A 13,319-nucleotide genomic window follows, 5' to 3' on the forward strand; every position below is an offset into this window, starting at 1 on the left:
GTCCCCCCCCCCCCCCGCCAGCTTGTTGGATGTTTGCCGATTCAAAGTTGTCTACTGCTTTCCAGTCCAGCTGTGTTCATGGTGAGCTTTTTCTCATTTGTTTGTGTGTCAACGTTGTCGTTCGTTTTGAAAGCGTCTTTCCTTACCTCTGATTTACTCTCCCTAGTGTGTTTATAGATAGCATCTGGCTTCCAGTATTTGTTTTCATAAACAAACCAGTCCAAATTCTTTTAGACTCCACAAACATGCTTCTCAGTCTCTTTATCCCATACCACTGGTTATGGTCCTGGCCTAAGGACATGCCTTGAGCACAGGTTATCAGTCTTGACACAAAAGTTACTTTGTTTTGAGGCATTAAAATTACCCTTGTCATGGCTGGATGCCTGCAGGAAGTTTGGTCTTAGGAATGCCTTGTTCTTTAATAACTTCCATGAAAGTTGCAGTTTGGGAGCAAGACTTGGGTTTCTTTTCCTGATGTGGACAGCTCTTAGTTCCTCTGGTAATTCAACTCTTGTACTAAGGAAGTGAAATACTCCTTCTAATCAGAGCTTTTATTCCTGTGATTTTCCATCATTTCCCCCTTAACGTGCTAAAAATTAAGTTTAGTCGTGCCACATCTTGTATCAGGCAGAATGCTTCAGTGTCTTTCTAGTGGAGCTTTCCATTATGAAGATACTATTTGGGTTCACCATTGGACTGGAAAAGTTATAAAACCAATGGGGTATTACCAAACCCCTAAAAAGAAGTGGCAAGGTGTGTCCACACGGGCTATTTGCAGGTGACGTGTAGCACGCTTGTGAGGCCCTGATGTGGCTGGGCTGCCAATGCATCTGTGGGCACACAACGGTGCCAGCAATTTCAAAGACTCCACTTCTAAGAGCTGTGCAAACACAAAGTTGACTTCAGTACTGATTTCAGCTGGGGGAGATAATTCTTAAAAAGTAGGCTTCAGAGGTTTAAATGTAGACACAATCCCCAAGGAGTGGAGAATAATGTGGACTTTAAGAAGTTCTTTCATTTTTTGCATTTGGTAACAATGAAAAAGGTGGGTCATTTTTATTATCTATATGATAACAGTTCTGACACCACTAAGAAGACTTACACTGATTTTCAGTAGGAATTTGGCACTTTCCTCTCTTAGGTACTGTTGAAAATGTCATACCCTGGTTTTGCTGTTATTCCATGTGCTGTAAGAGTTCTGCTGGCCGCAGCGGAGAGCAGGACCCTCTATGAAACCTTGAGAGCTGGCTCAGGTGATAGCCGAGTCCAGCGCAGGGTGGGATGTGGTGCTTAACAAACAAGTCGAAAACTGGCTTCCTAGCATGTGCCATGGGTGGTAGCAGGCAACAGCAGCTGGGTCCTTGGAGAGGAAGCTTGTGGCGACAGGTCATATAAACTCCGTGCAGCAGAGAGGTAAAACTGGTGTCCTGTGAGTGAGCAAAACCACGTCCCTGGAGATGGAAAACCGGTGAGGCAGTTTGCTTGGGGTCATTCTCCAATGCTGGCTTGTAGATGCTAGAAGAGAGGTCGGTTACTGCCGTGCACTGGTAGTCGCCCTGTCCTGCAAACAGTAGTGCAGGGATGTGCCGCTGCCTGGGCAGCCCACTATTTATTGTTACCTGTAAGCCTTGTATCACAAGGATACAATAACGATGGTCCCTAATAGTTACTACCTGCTTGCCCGCGTCTGTGGAGTGGCCGTGTCCCAAACTGCGTCCATGGGAGGCACGCTTAGGTTGTGTTCTGCTGCATAATCACAGGTTAGTTCGGTAATACCCCATCAGATTTATTACTTTTCCAGTCAAATGCACAGCTCGCTTCATGGCTGATCTCCATTTCTTACTGTTTTCTGGCATGGGATTCCTTTTACTTAGAATTCATATGATTCATGGGTTACAGGCTTTTCTGCTGAAGTGCAGTATGTCTACAGAGGCACTTGCAACTGCCACGATGCTTGTGACTTAATCTATGTAAAAACCCACAAGACTCAGTGATTTGGAAGAAATTCCTACCTGCTGTTTGTGTAGGGTGGCCATCTGTCTGGCAAATCCCCATGCGGAAGTCAGATACGGCTGAGAAGAGCCAGACAACCTTCTGACACCTGTTTCTCCAGCAGCTGCAGTTGCTTATTCTGCTTTTTTATTTTCTCACCAGGTGTTGTTGAGATTGAGTTTTGGATCTGCATTCAGCAGCTTTTGAATTCTAGTCCCAGCACTGTGTACAGTGCAGGGTCATTCTGATCAAATCACCCTTTCTGGGCCCAAATTTTGGGGGTTCCTAATTACACCTTATGAAGTTCTCCTGCATTTGGACACTTCAGTCACAGAAATCGATAAATACCCAACTTCTTTAGTCAGTTCTGGAAAATACCTTTAATGCTGAAAAGCACTGAAACAAATCAGTTTTTAATACTAAGTGGCATTTTCTATTTGAAAATCATTCCACGTATATTCATGACCTTCCATGTAAATGGGTTCCAAGATGCAGAAAAGGATAGTGGAAGTATCAGAGTGGTGCTTTGTTAAGATACTCCTTTTACCTGCTAGAAATTTAATATCTTCATAAACACCTGACTATCAACAAAGCCATCCATTCTTGAGCCTGCGGTAGAATACAAATACCTGTTTACCTGTTGAGATCTTCTCATTCACAAATTGTCCTCAGTTTCTGTTTGAGACATCTTTTGAGCAATAAAGAGCAAACGTTTCCTAACTTGGTGTGTGTAAGTTTTGGGGCACTTCTGTTAATTTAAAAGCTTATAAAATCATGCAAGAAGGCATGCAGCCCCAGGAATGGTTGTTTTGCTTTGCTGTCTTCCATAGCGCCTACATTATAAAAAGTGTTTGACCCCAATGAAGCTTAACACAGTTACCATTCCAGTGTTAATTTTTAAGATGTCTTCAAAGACATCTACATGAAACTAGAAAAAGATGTCTTCTGCAGCTCTAGCGTATGCTCTTTTGTGCATGGTACCCGGCATGCTGCACGGGACTTCTTTGCTGGAGCAGCAGCTGTGGTAAACCAAATAAACACAACCTTCTGTAGATGAATGGTATCTCTTGCAACTAAAGGTTAAGGTGTCATCCAATGATTTATCCTTCCTAATGGATTGGTTGGATTGCTGTGATAGGGACATAATTTACTACCTTTTGTACATCAGAGGTTGTGTTCTCAAAATGGTGTTTGGGGATTTACGATATTGAACAGGGTGAATTACATGTCAAATTATCCACCATCCTGTTTGACATTCAGTCAGCGCTGACAGGAACTAGGCATTCAGCAAGGTGAGGCTTCTGTAGGCTTTCAAAAGGATTGTTTTATTTCAAGGCTGCTGCTAATCAAATGTTTCTGGAGAAAATCTGTAAAATAGACTGTTAATTGCATTGACTGTTGTGCTGTGGCCAGCCAGACATTAGTGGTGTGTGTTGTAGCTGTCATCTTCTTCCCTGTAGAATATTGTTAAAGCATTGCCTCCTTGATGGAAAATATTGTATCTGGTAATCCACCAAGTCATTGCGATTTGGAGGCAGGTGGCACCCTGATGTAAAGACTCCCTGGGGTAGGAGTGCCTGCCAGTATTTGAATGGTATTTTTGAGAGGAGCAAGGGACCCCTTTGGGCTTCGTTATTCCCACAGCTCTACACATTTGCAGAACTAAGGAGGTTGCTTGGCACATGCACTTTTTCAAAGTATATTCCTGTCTGGAAGCATTTCATTAAAGATTTCCTTCCTACAGTTCCTGCTTTCCTTATCTGACAGTTCTTTATTGGTTGACAGAGCTTATGATTTTTTTCTAGGCCATTTTTTTACTGCTTGCTGTATGACCTTAAATGAGGATGCTTCAAGTGCTGCTTTGTGGGTTATAGCGAGACTGTTGGATGCTTCCCTATGGCTTGCTGTCTTGCCTCCAGGGGAGGCAAAATATGTCTGTTTGCACAGAGTGCCCTGTCTAACCATTTGATTGCCTCCTTTTGAGCTTCTGATCTCACTGACACGGACCTGAAGCTGCCTTTACTGCATCCACACAGGAGGAGGAGGAGGTGTAGCTGGGAAACATGTCCTTGTTCGTACCTGTATTGTCAAATGGGAGTTGCTGCTGCTGTGAGGAAGCCAGTTTTGATCTAAGTGACTACCATGGCTGCCTAGAGGTGACCACCTGTTGAATAAGGGTTCGAGTGAAAGCCATTAATTTAATAAGCCTGTATCCCTAAACACTGAGAAGGTTCTGACATAACCCCTGAAAACAAAAGGGGACGTGCGTCAATTTGCAAGCCTGTTTACACCTCTTGCATCCTTGCTCAGTGCTGTAACTCTGGGCAAGGTAGCAGACGGCAGCAGCTTATTGCACTGTTTGAGCATATGATCAACCAGGCAAAGACAAAATAAGGACATGCGATGAATTTGGCAACAGTATTCCAGGACAGAGTGGCTGCCCTCTTCAAACTGCCAACCCCCCCTCCCTGTCCCAGCATAGTCTTCTGACTCAGAAATTGAAAATGCGGATCAGAATCTTTCCTAGTGAGTTGTCTGCTCCTTGTGTTTTTCAGTAAGGGAAAAGGAAAGTTGTTGCTTCAATACAGATATTCTATACTTACATTTAAGCTCCCAGAAGGCCTCTGATTATGTGACAAGAATTACTGTCATGGATATTGCATAACAGTTTATGCATAATGTTTAATGCATCCTCAGTTTTATGAAATATGGATAATATTGGAGACACTTTGAATAGTAGTTTAGATTTACACTTTCTTTTTAAGGTAGAAACAAGAGGGACATTTCTAGTGCTCTTAAATGACACTGGAAGAGTTGAGACGGTTACTAGTAATAATGAATAAAACCTGTAGAATAGGAAAAGAGAAAAATATATTGTGCAGATGGAATATGGGCAAACCATAAAAGTTTAAAGCATTTCTGGAGGTTAGAAATGCTGTGCCATTATTGGAATAATCTAGCTGTCTCAGCACGCTTCCTCATCGCTCTCTCCAGGGTGTGTGGCTGCTTGGTGTGGAAGCTTGGAACTCAACTGAGAGGACACAGTTTTGAAGAATGTTTCTTCTCGTTTAAGGTTTATTATTAAAATGAAAGCAATCAGCATTAAAAAATTATTTGATGCGTGTGAGACTTCTGTTAAGGGTCAACTCACATTGTATGTATTTTTTTTGTGACGTACAGGACAGCTTTCCAGCTCGGTTTGGAGGAATACATTTCGTCAATCAGCCGTGGTATATCCATGCCCTCTACACAGTTATACGGCCCTTTTTAAAGGAGAAGACACGAAAAAGGGTATTCTTCTGTTTAATTGTCCATTACCTGGCAGTTGTAGTCAGCAGATGTATCATACTCTAATAAAGATGTATCGTACTCTAGTAAAGTAGTTATACACAATATTTCAGCTTGCTATTGGTGGACAGTATTTAAATACAGCTGCATTGTAAAGAGTATCTTTAACTGTTTTAGAAAGTTATACAGCGTTATCCTTTAAGGATACAGTCAAGCAGCGCACTTAAGTGTATTTTAAAATGTAAGCATATGCTTTCTCCTGGGTTATAGAAAAAATATCGCCAACATTACGGCTTGTATTAAGATTCTATTAAATTCAGTTCTATTCAATTTCTGTTAAAATTATTTGTGTCTTTCTTTTAAGAACAGTAGTGAGTATGAAGTCCCTTCCTAATGTGATTTCCTTGACATTAGCGTGAACTAAAATACACAGATAGTAGTTTGAAAAACCTGATTTGTATGAAAGCCAATGAAAGGAAATTTGTGGGCATGCATCTGTGCATAAGCACGAGCAGTCTCTGAGATGTTGCTGAATATGCAGCATTTGCATCGGTGCAATTAAATTAGAGCTTGGTGGTGATAGCACATAGAACGATATTATTTCTGTAACAGGAAATTTGTCATCCAGGAAAACACAATCAGCACCACACACAAAGCCACTACAAAGAATGTGATGATCTTTTTTTTTTTTTTTAATGGGATCAGCTCTCTAAGCAACTCTGTATTTTCTCTCCTCAAACACAATCTGCAAGGCCGCAATGATCCTTGGTGTTTAGCTCTTTTTTACTGACACATTATGCTTGAGAGGCCTATGGTATTCACAGATTTTGAACTATAGATCACAAAGCCTTTTATGTAATATCTGTTATAAATATGCAAATGAAAAGCCATTTTGCAAGATTCAGTTGCACTCCATCGACTACAGCTTCAACAAAGAACATTATAGTGCCATATATGTTTGAGGCCTTTTAAAGCCAAGTGCTGCATATGCATAACCAGGGAGTAAAGTACAGCTCATGGGTGTGTTACAATATTAAAAATAAGTGACAAGGCAGTTGAATGTGGGTGCTTATCAGCATCTACATTTTTATTTAGACACCTGAATCAGCAGCATATATTTTCAAAAACAGTGGCCTTTTACAACTGTTTTTGTCAATACTGAATACCAATAAGAAGTAGTCAGGCCGTTAAATATCGATTTAGGGTCCAAAACTCAGTGTCAAAATGTGAGTTATGCTCAGCACATAAAATTTAAAATCAGCTTTAAAAAAAAAAAAAAGAGAACAGTTTATTGTGAAAAAAACCCAGACCCAACAGAATTCTCTTCAGAATTTTATGAGGCTCATTATTTGTCTGTTGTGTTTATCCTGAATTATTTTGTATTTTTTTAATATGTCTGGTAGATTTGCAACTGATAGCTATATTCAGATCAATGTAGTACTAAGCATATATAAAAACAACTGCTAAGAAGTGAAACATTCAGTTGGAAAGGCACCCTAAAACAAATTAGTTTTGCCATTAATATTTGTTCTTTCACACAAGGATAAATTCCTTTCTGAGATGGAAGAACATTACTGGGTTTGCACGGTCATATTAAGCTGCCTGTCTCCACAGCTGACTGGAAGATGGGCTGAAATGAGCAATACAAGACAAGCATATGTTTGGTCTTTTTGTCTTTTCTGCCTTTTGAATTTAACTCTTGATAAACCATGCTAGGGGTATAGCTGTCCAGAGAAGTCCCTGCAAGGAGAAGTGGGATGTGAATCGGTAGGGCTTGACACCTGTCTGCGCACACACCTCTGCCTGCCCTGTGGGGAACGAGAGGCAGCGTACAGCAGTTTGGAGGCAACATCCTACCTTGCCTTGCTGGCTACTTCAGCACTAGTAAATTAAAAAAGGCTGGGCACTGCCATTCCTCCTATTCAATTGTACAGGCACTTTCTGGCATGGCACTGGCTGGTGCCAGCTGATCTTTTCTTAGACGTTGCCCATGAACAATTTGGGGATGGCACGGATTAGTGAGCAGCATGGATGAGGTGAGCTTGTTCTGGAGATGAAAGGAGTTTAACCATACGGATGTGAACTGTGCCATGGCACTTGCTCCTAGTCCCAAAGAATGAGTCCTGGCCCATCTTAGGTGCTAGCCCAGAAATAGCTGCTGTGAGCTGTCTGTGCAGCCGTACCCAAGAGCAGGCATTTCCTCCCAGTGGAAGGTCTTCAGGTCCCCAGTGTCTGTGGGAGAAGGCTGTCCAAATTCAGAGGTGCTCTGTTTCTAGTGGTCACACATTCCAGGTCTCTGAGGAGAAACAATAAGGTTAAATATAAAGTATATATACACAAGTATTCATATACATTTATGTTTTATATAAATGTAAAACATATCTGAAAATAAACCAGTCTACCAAAACACTGATGGAAAATATCAAGTAGTCCATCAACTTTTTCCTTCTTGTTGTCACAAGAATTATTGTATTGTTATTATTTCACATATTGTCAAGTATGGCTAGTAGTTACTAGCACCACCATATGAAGGAAGAAAATCCTTTCAGTGGAGTTTTCATTACACTGAACTATTTATCTTATTTATAGAACTCATGGCTGGATGCTGAGTCTCGATATGTATTCCTTAATGCATATCGTGAATAATAATTTTATTTGTTATAGATGGTCTTAATTAATTTTTTAAATTCAATTCATAGGATTAGAGAAAGCAAATAACAAGAGATAGGCAGTCTGTCTGTCTAATCTTCATTCCATCTAGTTATGTGACACCAGTTCTTACCCTCCTTAGGCCCCTTGTCCTGGAAACATTTAAAGTAATTTATGCTTTAATCACTTTGTAGGCTTATGAACATAGTACGACCATGCTTAAGGCAGAGGCAATGTGTGTGTTAGTGGCCATCTCTGTTAGCCCAGCACAGCTAGAATATTGGAGCTGTACAATATCCTCTAATAATGATGATGTAATTTGGGCTTTGATGATTTTTGTGATACTGCTTTATTTTTACCTGCATGTGTACATACAGATATTCCTGCATGGTAATAACCTCAACAGCCTGCATCAACTAATACACCCTGAGATCCTGCCTTCAGAGTTTGGAGGAATGTTGCCCCCCTACGACATGGGAACGTGGGCAAGAACACTGCTTGACCATGAATACGATGATGACAGTGAATGCAACGTGGACTCCTACAACGCTCCTGCAAAGGATATAGAAAAGGACCTCTCTCCCAAATCCATGAAAAGGTGGGTTAAAGGTACTGTGGTCTTCTAGTATTGCCATAAGGTTAACATTTGCCTTCCTCCTCTTTTATGAAGCTGAAGGTAGTTCCCTCAGTTTATTATATACAAGGATTGTTTTTTTCCTTTCTTAAGATCACTGGTTTTTATAGACCCTGGTGATGATTATTAACCATGTGAGTTGTGAGCTGAGTACAGCTAATTATTTCTGTGGTGCCATATAGGTAGTGTGTACAGTACTGTGTTTACTGTGTTTGGAATAAGCTGATATCCCACCCCAATATTAGAGAGACAGTGCTAGCTGGAGTGAGCCTCGGTGCAGAGGATAAATTGGGGCCAATTATCCAGCTGGGTGGTGATGATAACTCTGACCATCCTCCATCCCACAGCCTGGTGCCTGCTATCCACCAGCCTGTAGGTGCCAGGACATTTGCAGCATCTGAACTGTCAGTCACAGTGACTGCACCCAACATGAAAAAAAGCAATGAGGAGAACCGGAGCAAAAATCGGTGCCAAATGTTATGTTTGGGTCTGGTAAACATCCCGTGTTTCTGATATTCTTCTCTTTGAGAAGATAGATACAGCATGATTGCTTGCTGTATTTTACCATTCAAAATAAAGTATAGGGAGAGGTTAGTTACCTCCCCAAAAACTATGGAAGCGGTGAGGTGATTCACTTGGGAGGGGTAAACCTGGTTCAACCTTGCCAGGGCAGTAGAAGAGGAAGGGGAAAGATTACAGCAGGGTGATAGGAAAAGTTGAGCAGGGCAGCAAAAGTCAGAGTGCAGCTCACAAGTTCATAGGGGTAGGCCTAGCAATGAACCAGAAGAGAACAAACATAGCAGAAAACAGTACATAAAGTCATTAAAATTAAGTCAGAATATGCTCAGAATGCAGTTTCAGGAGATGGCATTTGATGCAAAGAGGAGACAGACTCTGGAAGCAGATCAGACAGGGTAAAATATTTTCAGACTCCTCAGCCAGGAAGATGATTTTGGCTGGAAAATATTGCATAGACTGGGGAGGACAGTATGGTTTAAAAGGGAGATATTTTTGGGGAAACAGGGAGGAGACAATAGGAGATTGCCGTAGGAATAAAAAAGAAAAAAAGCAGTGCAGTTTAAGGATTTTGTGTTGAAAAACCCTACAGTGCATTGAAAGTGGGAAATCAGCAAGAGACTGGATGGGAATGAACTAGGGTAAGAAGTTAAAAAGGTCCTGAAGCTGTATGACAAAGGTGCAATGAACACAAGTAAGGGAGAAAATGGGACAGCGAAGAGACGGGGGTAGGGGAAAAGTGGTCAATACATTTGTATATGATTTGCAGGTAATACAAGCATTATGAGGCAATAGAGAAGCTGTCAGACAGAAGGGTGGAATTCAGGAGCTGAAATGCAGAAGGCTTACTGTTGCAAAATAAAGTAATGAGAGTAAATAGCTTCATGCAAGAGTGCATGAGAAGGCCTGTGACAAGACCCTTTGGAGCGGACTTTTCCAGACTATCCTGGGCAAGCACATTATTAAACAGAAAAGCAGTGGATTGACCAGATTCTTTATTCTTTCTTAAGGAATGCTTTCTCACACTTACCTGGTTTATTCTCATTTAACTTGTGCCTGAAAAATCCTTCTTGTAGAATTACACTTCAGCGTAAACTTCAAATTGACATTCTTTCAGCCTGGGTTAGCTGACACAGTAGGAGACATACTGCAGAAAATAAGCATGTTGAAATTTTTATCTACATACTATTGAGTTGAAATTTCCTCACCTTCTTCACGTTCTTTTTCAGTTAGTATGTCTGCAGCACCTGCTGGAATCCTCCTTCCCTGCTGTGTTGGATATAAAAAGTACTAAGTAGACTTACTGTGCTAGTACCAAGTGGAAGGGAGTGGTAGTAAGATGGACAGAAAGTCCCAGGACTTTGATGTATTAAGTGCACAGACTGTGTTAAAACAGAAATAGAAAAGTTAAGGTAAAACAGATAAACTCTATTTCATTAAAGATTAGATTTAACTTGTATTCAGCACCTGATGGATTGTTTCTCTCAGTTTAAAACCTCACTCAGGGAGGTATGTTAGTGCAGAAGAAGGTTTTTAACATATAAAAAGCCATGACAGTAAGTCAATGAAAAAGTGCTTAACTTCTTAGAACAAATTTCACAGGTGTCTAGCAGATCTCCAACAATTATCTTGTTTAATTTGGCTTGACGTTTAAAAATCAGTTTATTGCTCTGGAAGAATATCCTTCTTAAATCAAAATCCTGCTAAGAATTAATTTCTTTGCTGCTCATTTTTGCCCCCGTATGAACCAGTGATGTTTCTCCAGATCTCCTTGAACTTTTGGTGAATTGGATGATCTCTACTTGAAAGGAAGGCTTATGGTGGGGAGGGTGCTGGAGATAAGGAGGAATTAATCCCACCTGTAGCACAGACCTCTGGGGGAGAACGTGTTCATGTCACGTGGCATCATCGCCGCTGCCTCAGCAGCCGTGTGGGCTGTGTCCACCTGTGGCTCTCATGGCTGAGGCACCCAGCTGGAGACCTGCATCCTCTTCTCGTCTAAGCCCCCAGGTCTCTGTTGATCAGCTTTGGAAAGTATCTGTGTGTGGCTTTGGTTCCTCACCTCTGCAACGGGACTTTGTAGTGCAACTCTGTCTTACTGTGTTTTGTGAGAATTTATTCAGTAACGTCTGTAAAGTTATTCAGGAGATGTAGATAGAAGGTGCTACAGACTTACACAAATGTTTTTCCTTTTGTGTACCTTCATTCATGAGTTGCTGCTGAATGGAGTGAAGCACGACCGTAAATGTTGATTTAAAACTGAATGAAAACGATTTCTCCTTCTTCAAGGAAATTAGGCTCCTGAGCTTTACAAGCCATAGGTCAAGGTTTCTGCAATTTCATTTTCACATCTGCCATGGTATCAGGGAGTTCGGAGGCCCTGGGAATTTGCGGCCACAACTGCCTCCCTGGGAATTTGAGGCCGGGTTTGCAGCCTTTCCAGCTCCCCTTCAGTTCCCTGGATGAGAGCTGGGATCATTGGCTGCTCAGACATTGGCGGCCTAGGAAAAGGCTCAGTCTTCTATTAGTACTTCAATTCAGCTGGGAATCCTTTGAAATTAATATGCTTCCACGGCATTTTTTATCTTGATGAGCTGGATTTTCCAGGAGTACAGCTTCCCACCAGCGAATTTTCAATCAGCTTTGCATTGGCACGGTACCTTGTGAAGATTTTAAAAAAAGCATTTTTAATTCAGTGCTTTAGTTTTCTGCCTCAGGAACTGACCGGCATTCTAGATTAGGGTTACTGTACAGTTTTAATTAAAAGTTTTTAATTACGTTTATCACAAGAGAGACCATCAGATTTTTAAAGCTAATTTTCATGATTTTAGCTTTAGTAAGAGAACGTGGTAAGTATTGTTAGGAAATACCCTTATGTTTAAAGTTTTTACCTAGGCTTTAATTCGGATGTTTTTTCTTGTGTTTTTGAAGGTTTTCTTCAGATTTTTTGAGAACGACCAAACTGTCTCTTGCTTATCAGCCTCATCCATTGATTTCAGTGGGTGATGCCTGTTTATAAGAGGGTGGGAGTGACTCTGTATGTTTATCCTGAGAGGTCAGAATTCATAAAGGTTTTTCTCTGTGCTGTAGGCCTCCAAATGGGCAAATCTGTAGCAGTGCTTCCACTGATCAAGAATAGATGCCTACACTGTAGAGATGTACACATCCTCTAGCCATCTCAAATCTTTACAGAAAGGAAGAGAAACAGGCATTTGTAGCATGAGATTCATCTCACTAAAGGAAACATCTAACAAGGGTTGTTTTTACTGTACCCCAGAAATGTCTGCTTTTTGACAAGCTGAGATGTAGGTGATACAACAGTTGATCTTAACACTTTGGACTTTGTTTTTAATGGAGCATTTTGATTTTGCTGGAGGTTGGGGTTTCCTCTTTTTCCCTCACGCATGGCTATGGCAGGGTACCAGTGTTATGCTTCTGTGCTGAATCAGAGAATCTGGAGAAATTTTACAATCATCACTGAGTTTGCCCTTACTGTCCTTCTCTGCTCTGTTTAGTTGAGCTGCTAAGTGAGTTTGACAGATGTGTCCACTGCTCCAGAAATCCTGCTGGCCATGGCAGGATTCCCTAGGGTTGGCTTAGGAGCTCGCACTGTTGCATTTAAGTGCTGTTCAGAAAAGGAGCAACTTGTGCTTCCAGCTAATACGTCTCTAATTGCAGTGTGCCATTAGCCAGCTGGGTGGCTGGATTGCACCTTTTCTACCAGCCCGGTGCCATATAACCTTCTGTTAGAGAGGGGCAGTGCTCAAGTCAGTATAGAAGACAGCTCAGTTTGCCCTCTGTTGTGTGCTGAGGATGCACCCTGCTTCACTGTTTCACTGAAGAAAAGAGGATCTGCTTTATTCCAGTTTTGCTCTTATATCCACAAACCAGCCCTTTAAAGCCATGTAATCACTCTGTGAGGGTATTTTCTGACCATTTGCAATGATCAGATGCTTGGGTAATGCTGTACCATTATTTTTAAGCCCTAGCAGAAATGAAAATAAACAAAAGAGTGCTGAGGTTTACCCTCATCTGTCTTGATCTAGAAATGTCAAATCAACATGTTATGCCTCTGCAGGTCTCAGTCGGTTGTGGATCCTGGCGTGCTGAAACGCATGGATAAGAATGAGGAAGAAAACATGCAGCCTTTGCTTTCACTTGACTAACAATTCCTGAGCATCGGACATGAACTGAGGTGGAAGGCACTGCCTCTCAGCCACAGGCAAACCATTGGGAAAGA

General features: G+C 41.4%; 1 protein-coding gene across 1 annotated transcript in view; it reads left to right on the forward strand.

The window, feature by feature from the left end:
- Positions 1-13,245, forward strand: part of CLVS2 (clavesin 2) — a 54,755-nt gene extending 41,510 nt beyond the window's left edge. The window contains exons 3-5 of the mRNA XM_009645243.1: positions 5,173-5,283; positions 8,307-8,527; positions 13,158-13,245. Coding sequence (XP_009643538.1) covers positions 5,173-5,283; positions 8,307-8,527; positions 13,158-13,245 — 420 coding nt within the window. The remainder of the gene's footprint in view (positions 1-5,172; positions 5,284-8,306; positions 8,528-13,157) is intronic.
- The last annotated feature ends 74 nt before the right edge of the window (positions 13,246-13,319 follow it).

This window comes from Egretta garzetta, unplaced genomic scaffold, assembly GCF_000687185.1.
Source record: "Egretta garzetta isolate BGI_Z169 unplaced genomic scaffold, ASM68718v1 scaffold18, whole genome shotgun sequence".
Lineage (NCBI taxonomy): Eukaryota > Metazoa > Chordata > Aves > Pelecaniformes > Ardeidae > Egretta > Egretta garzetta.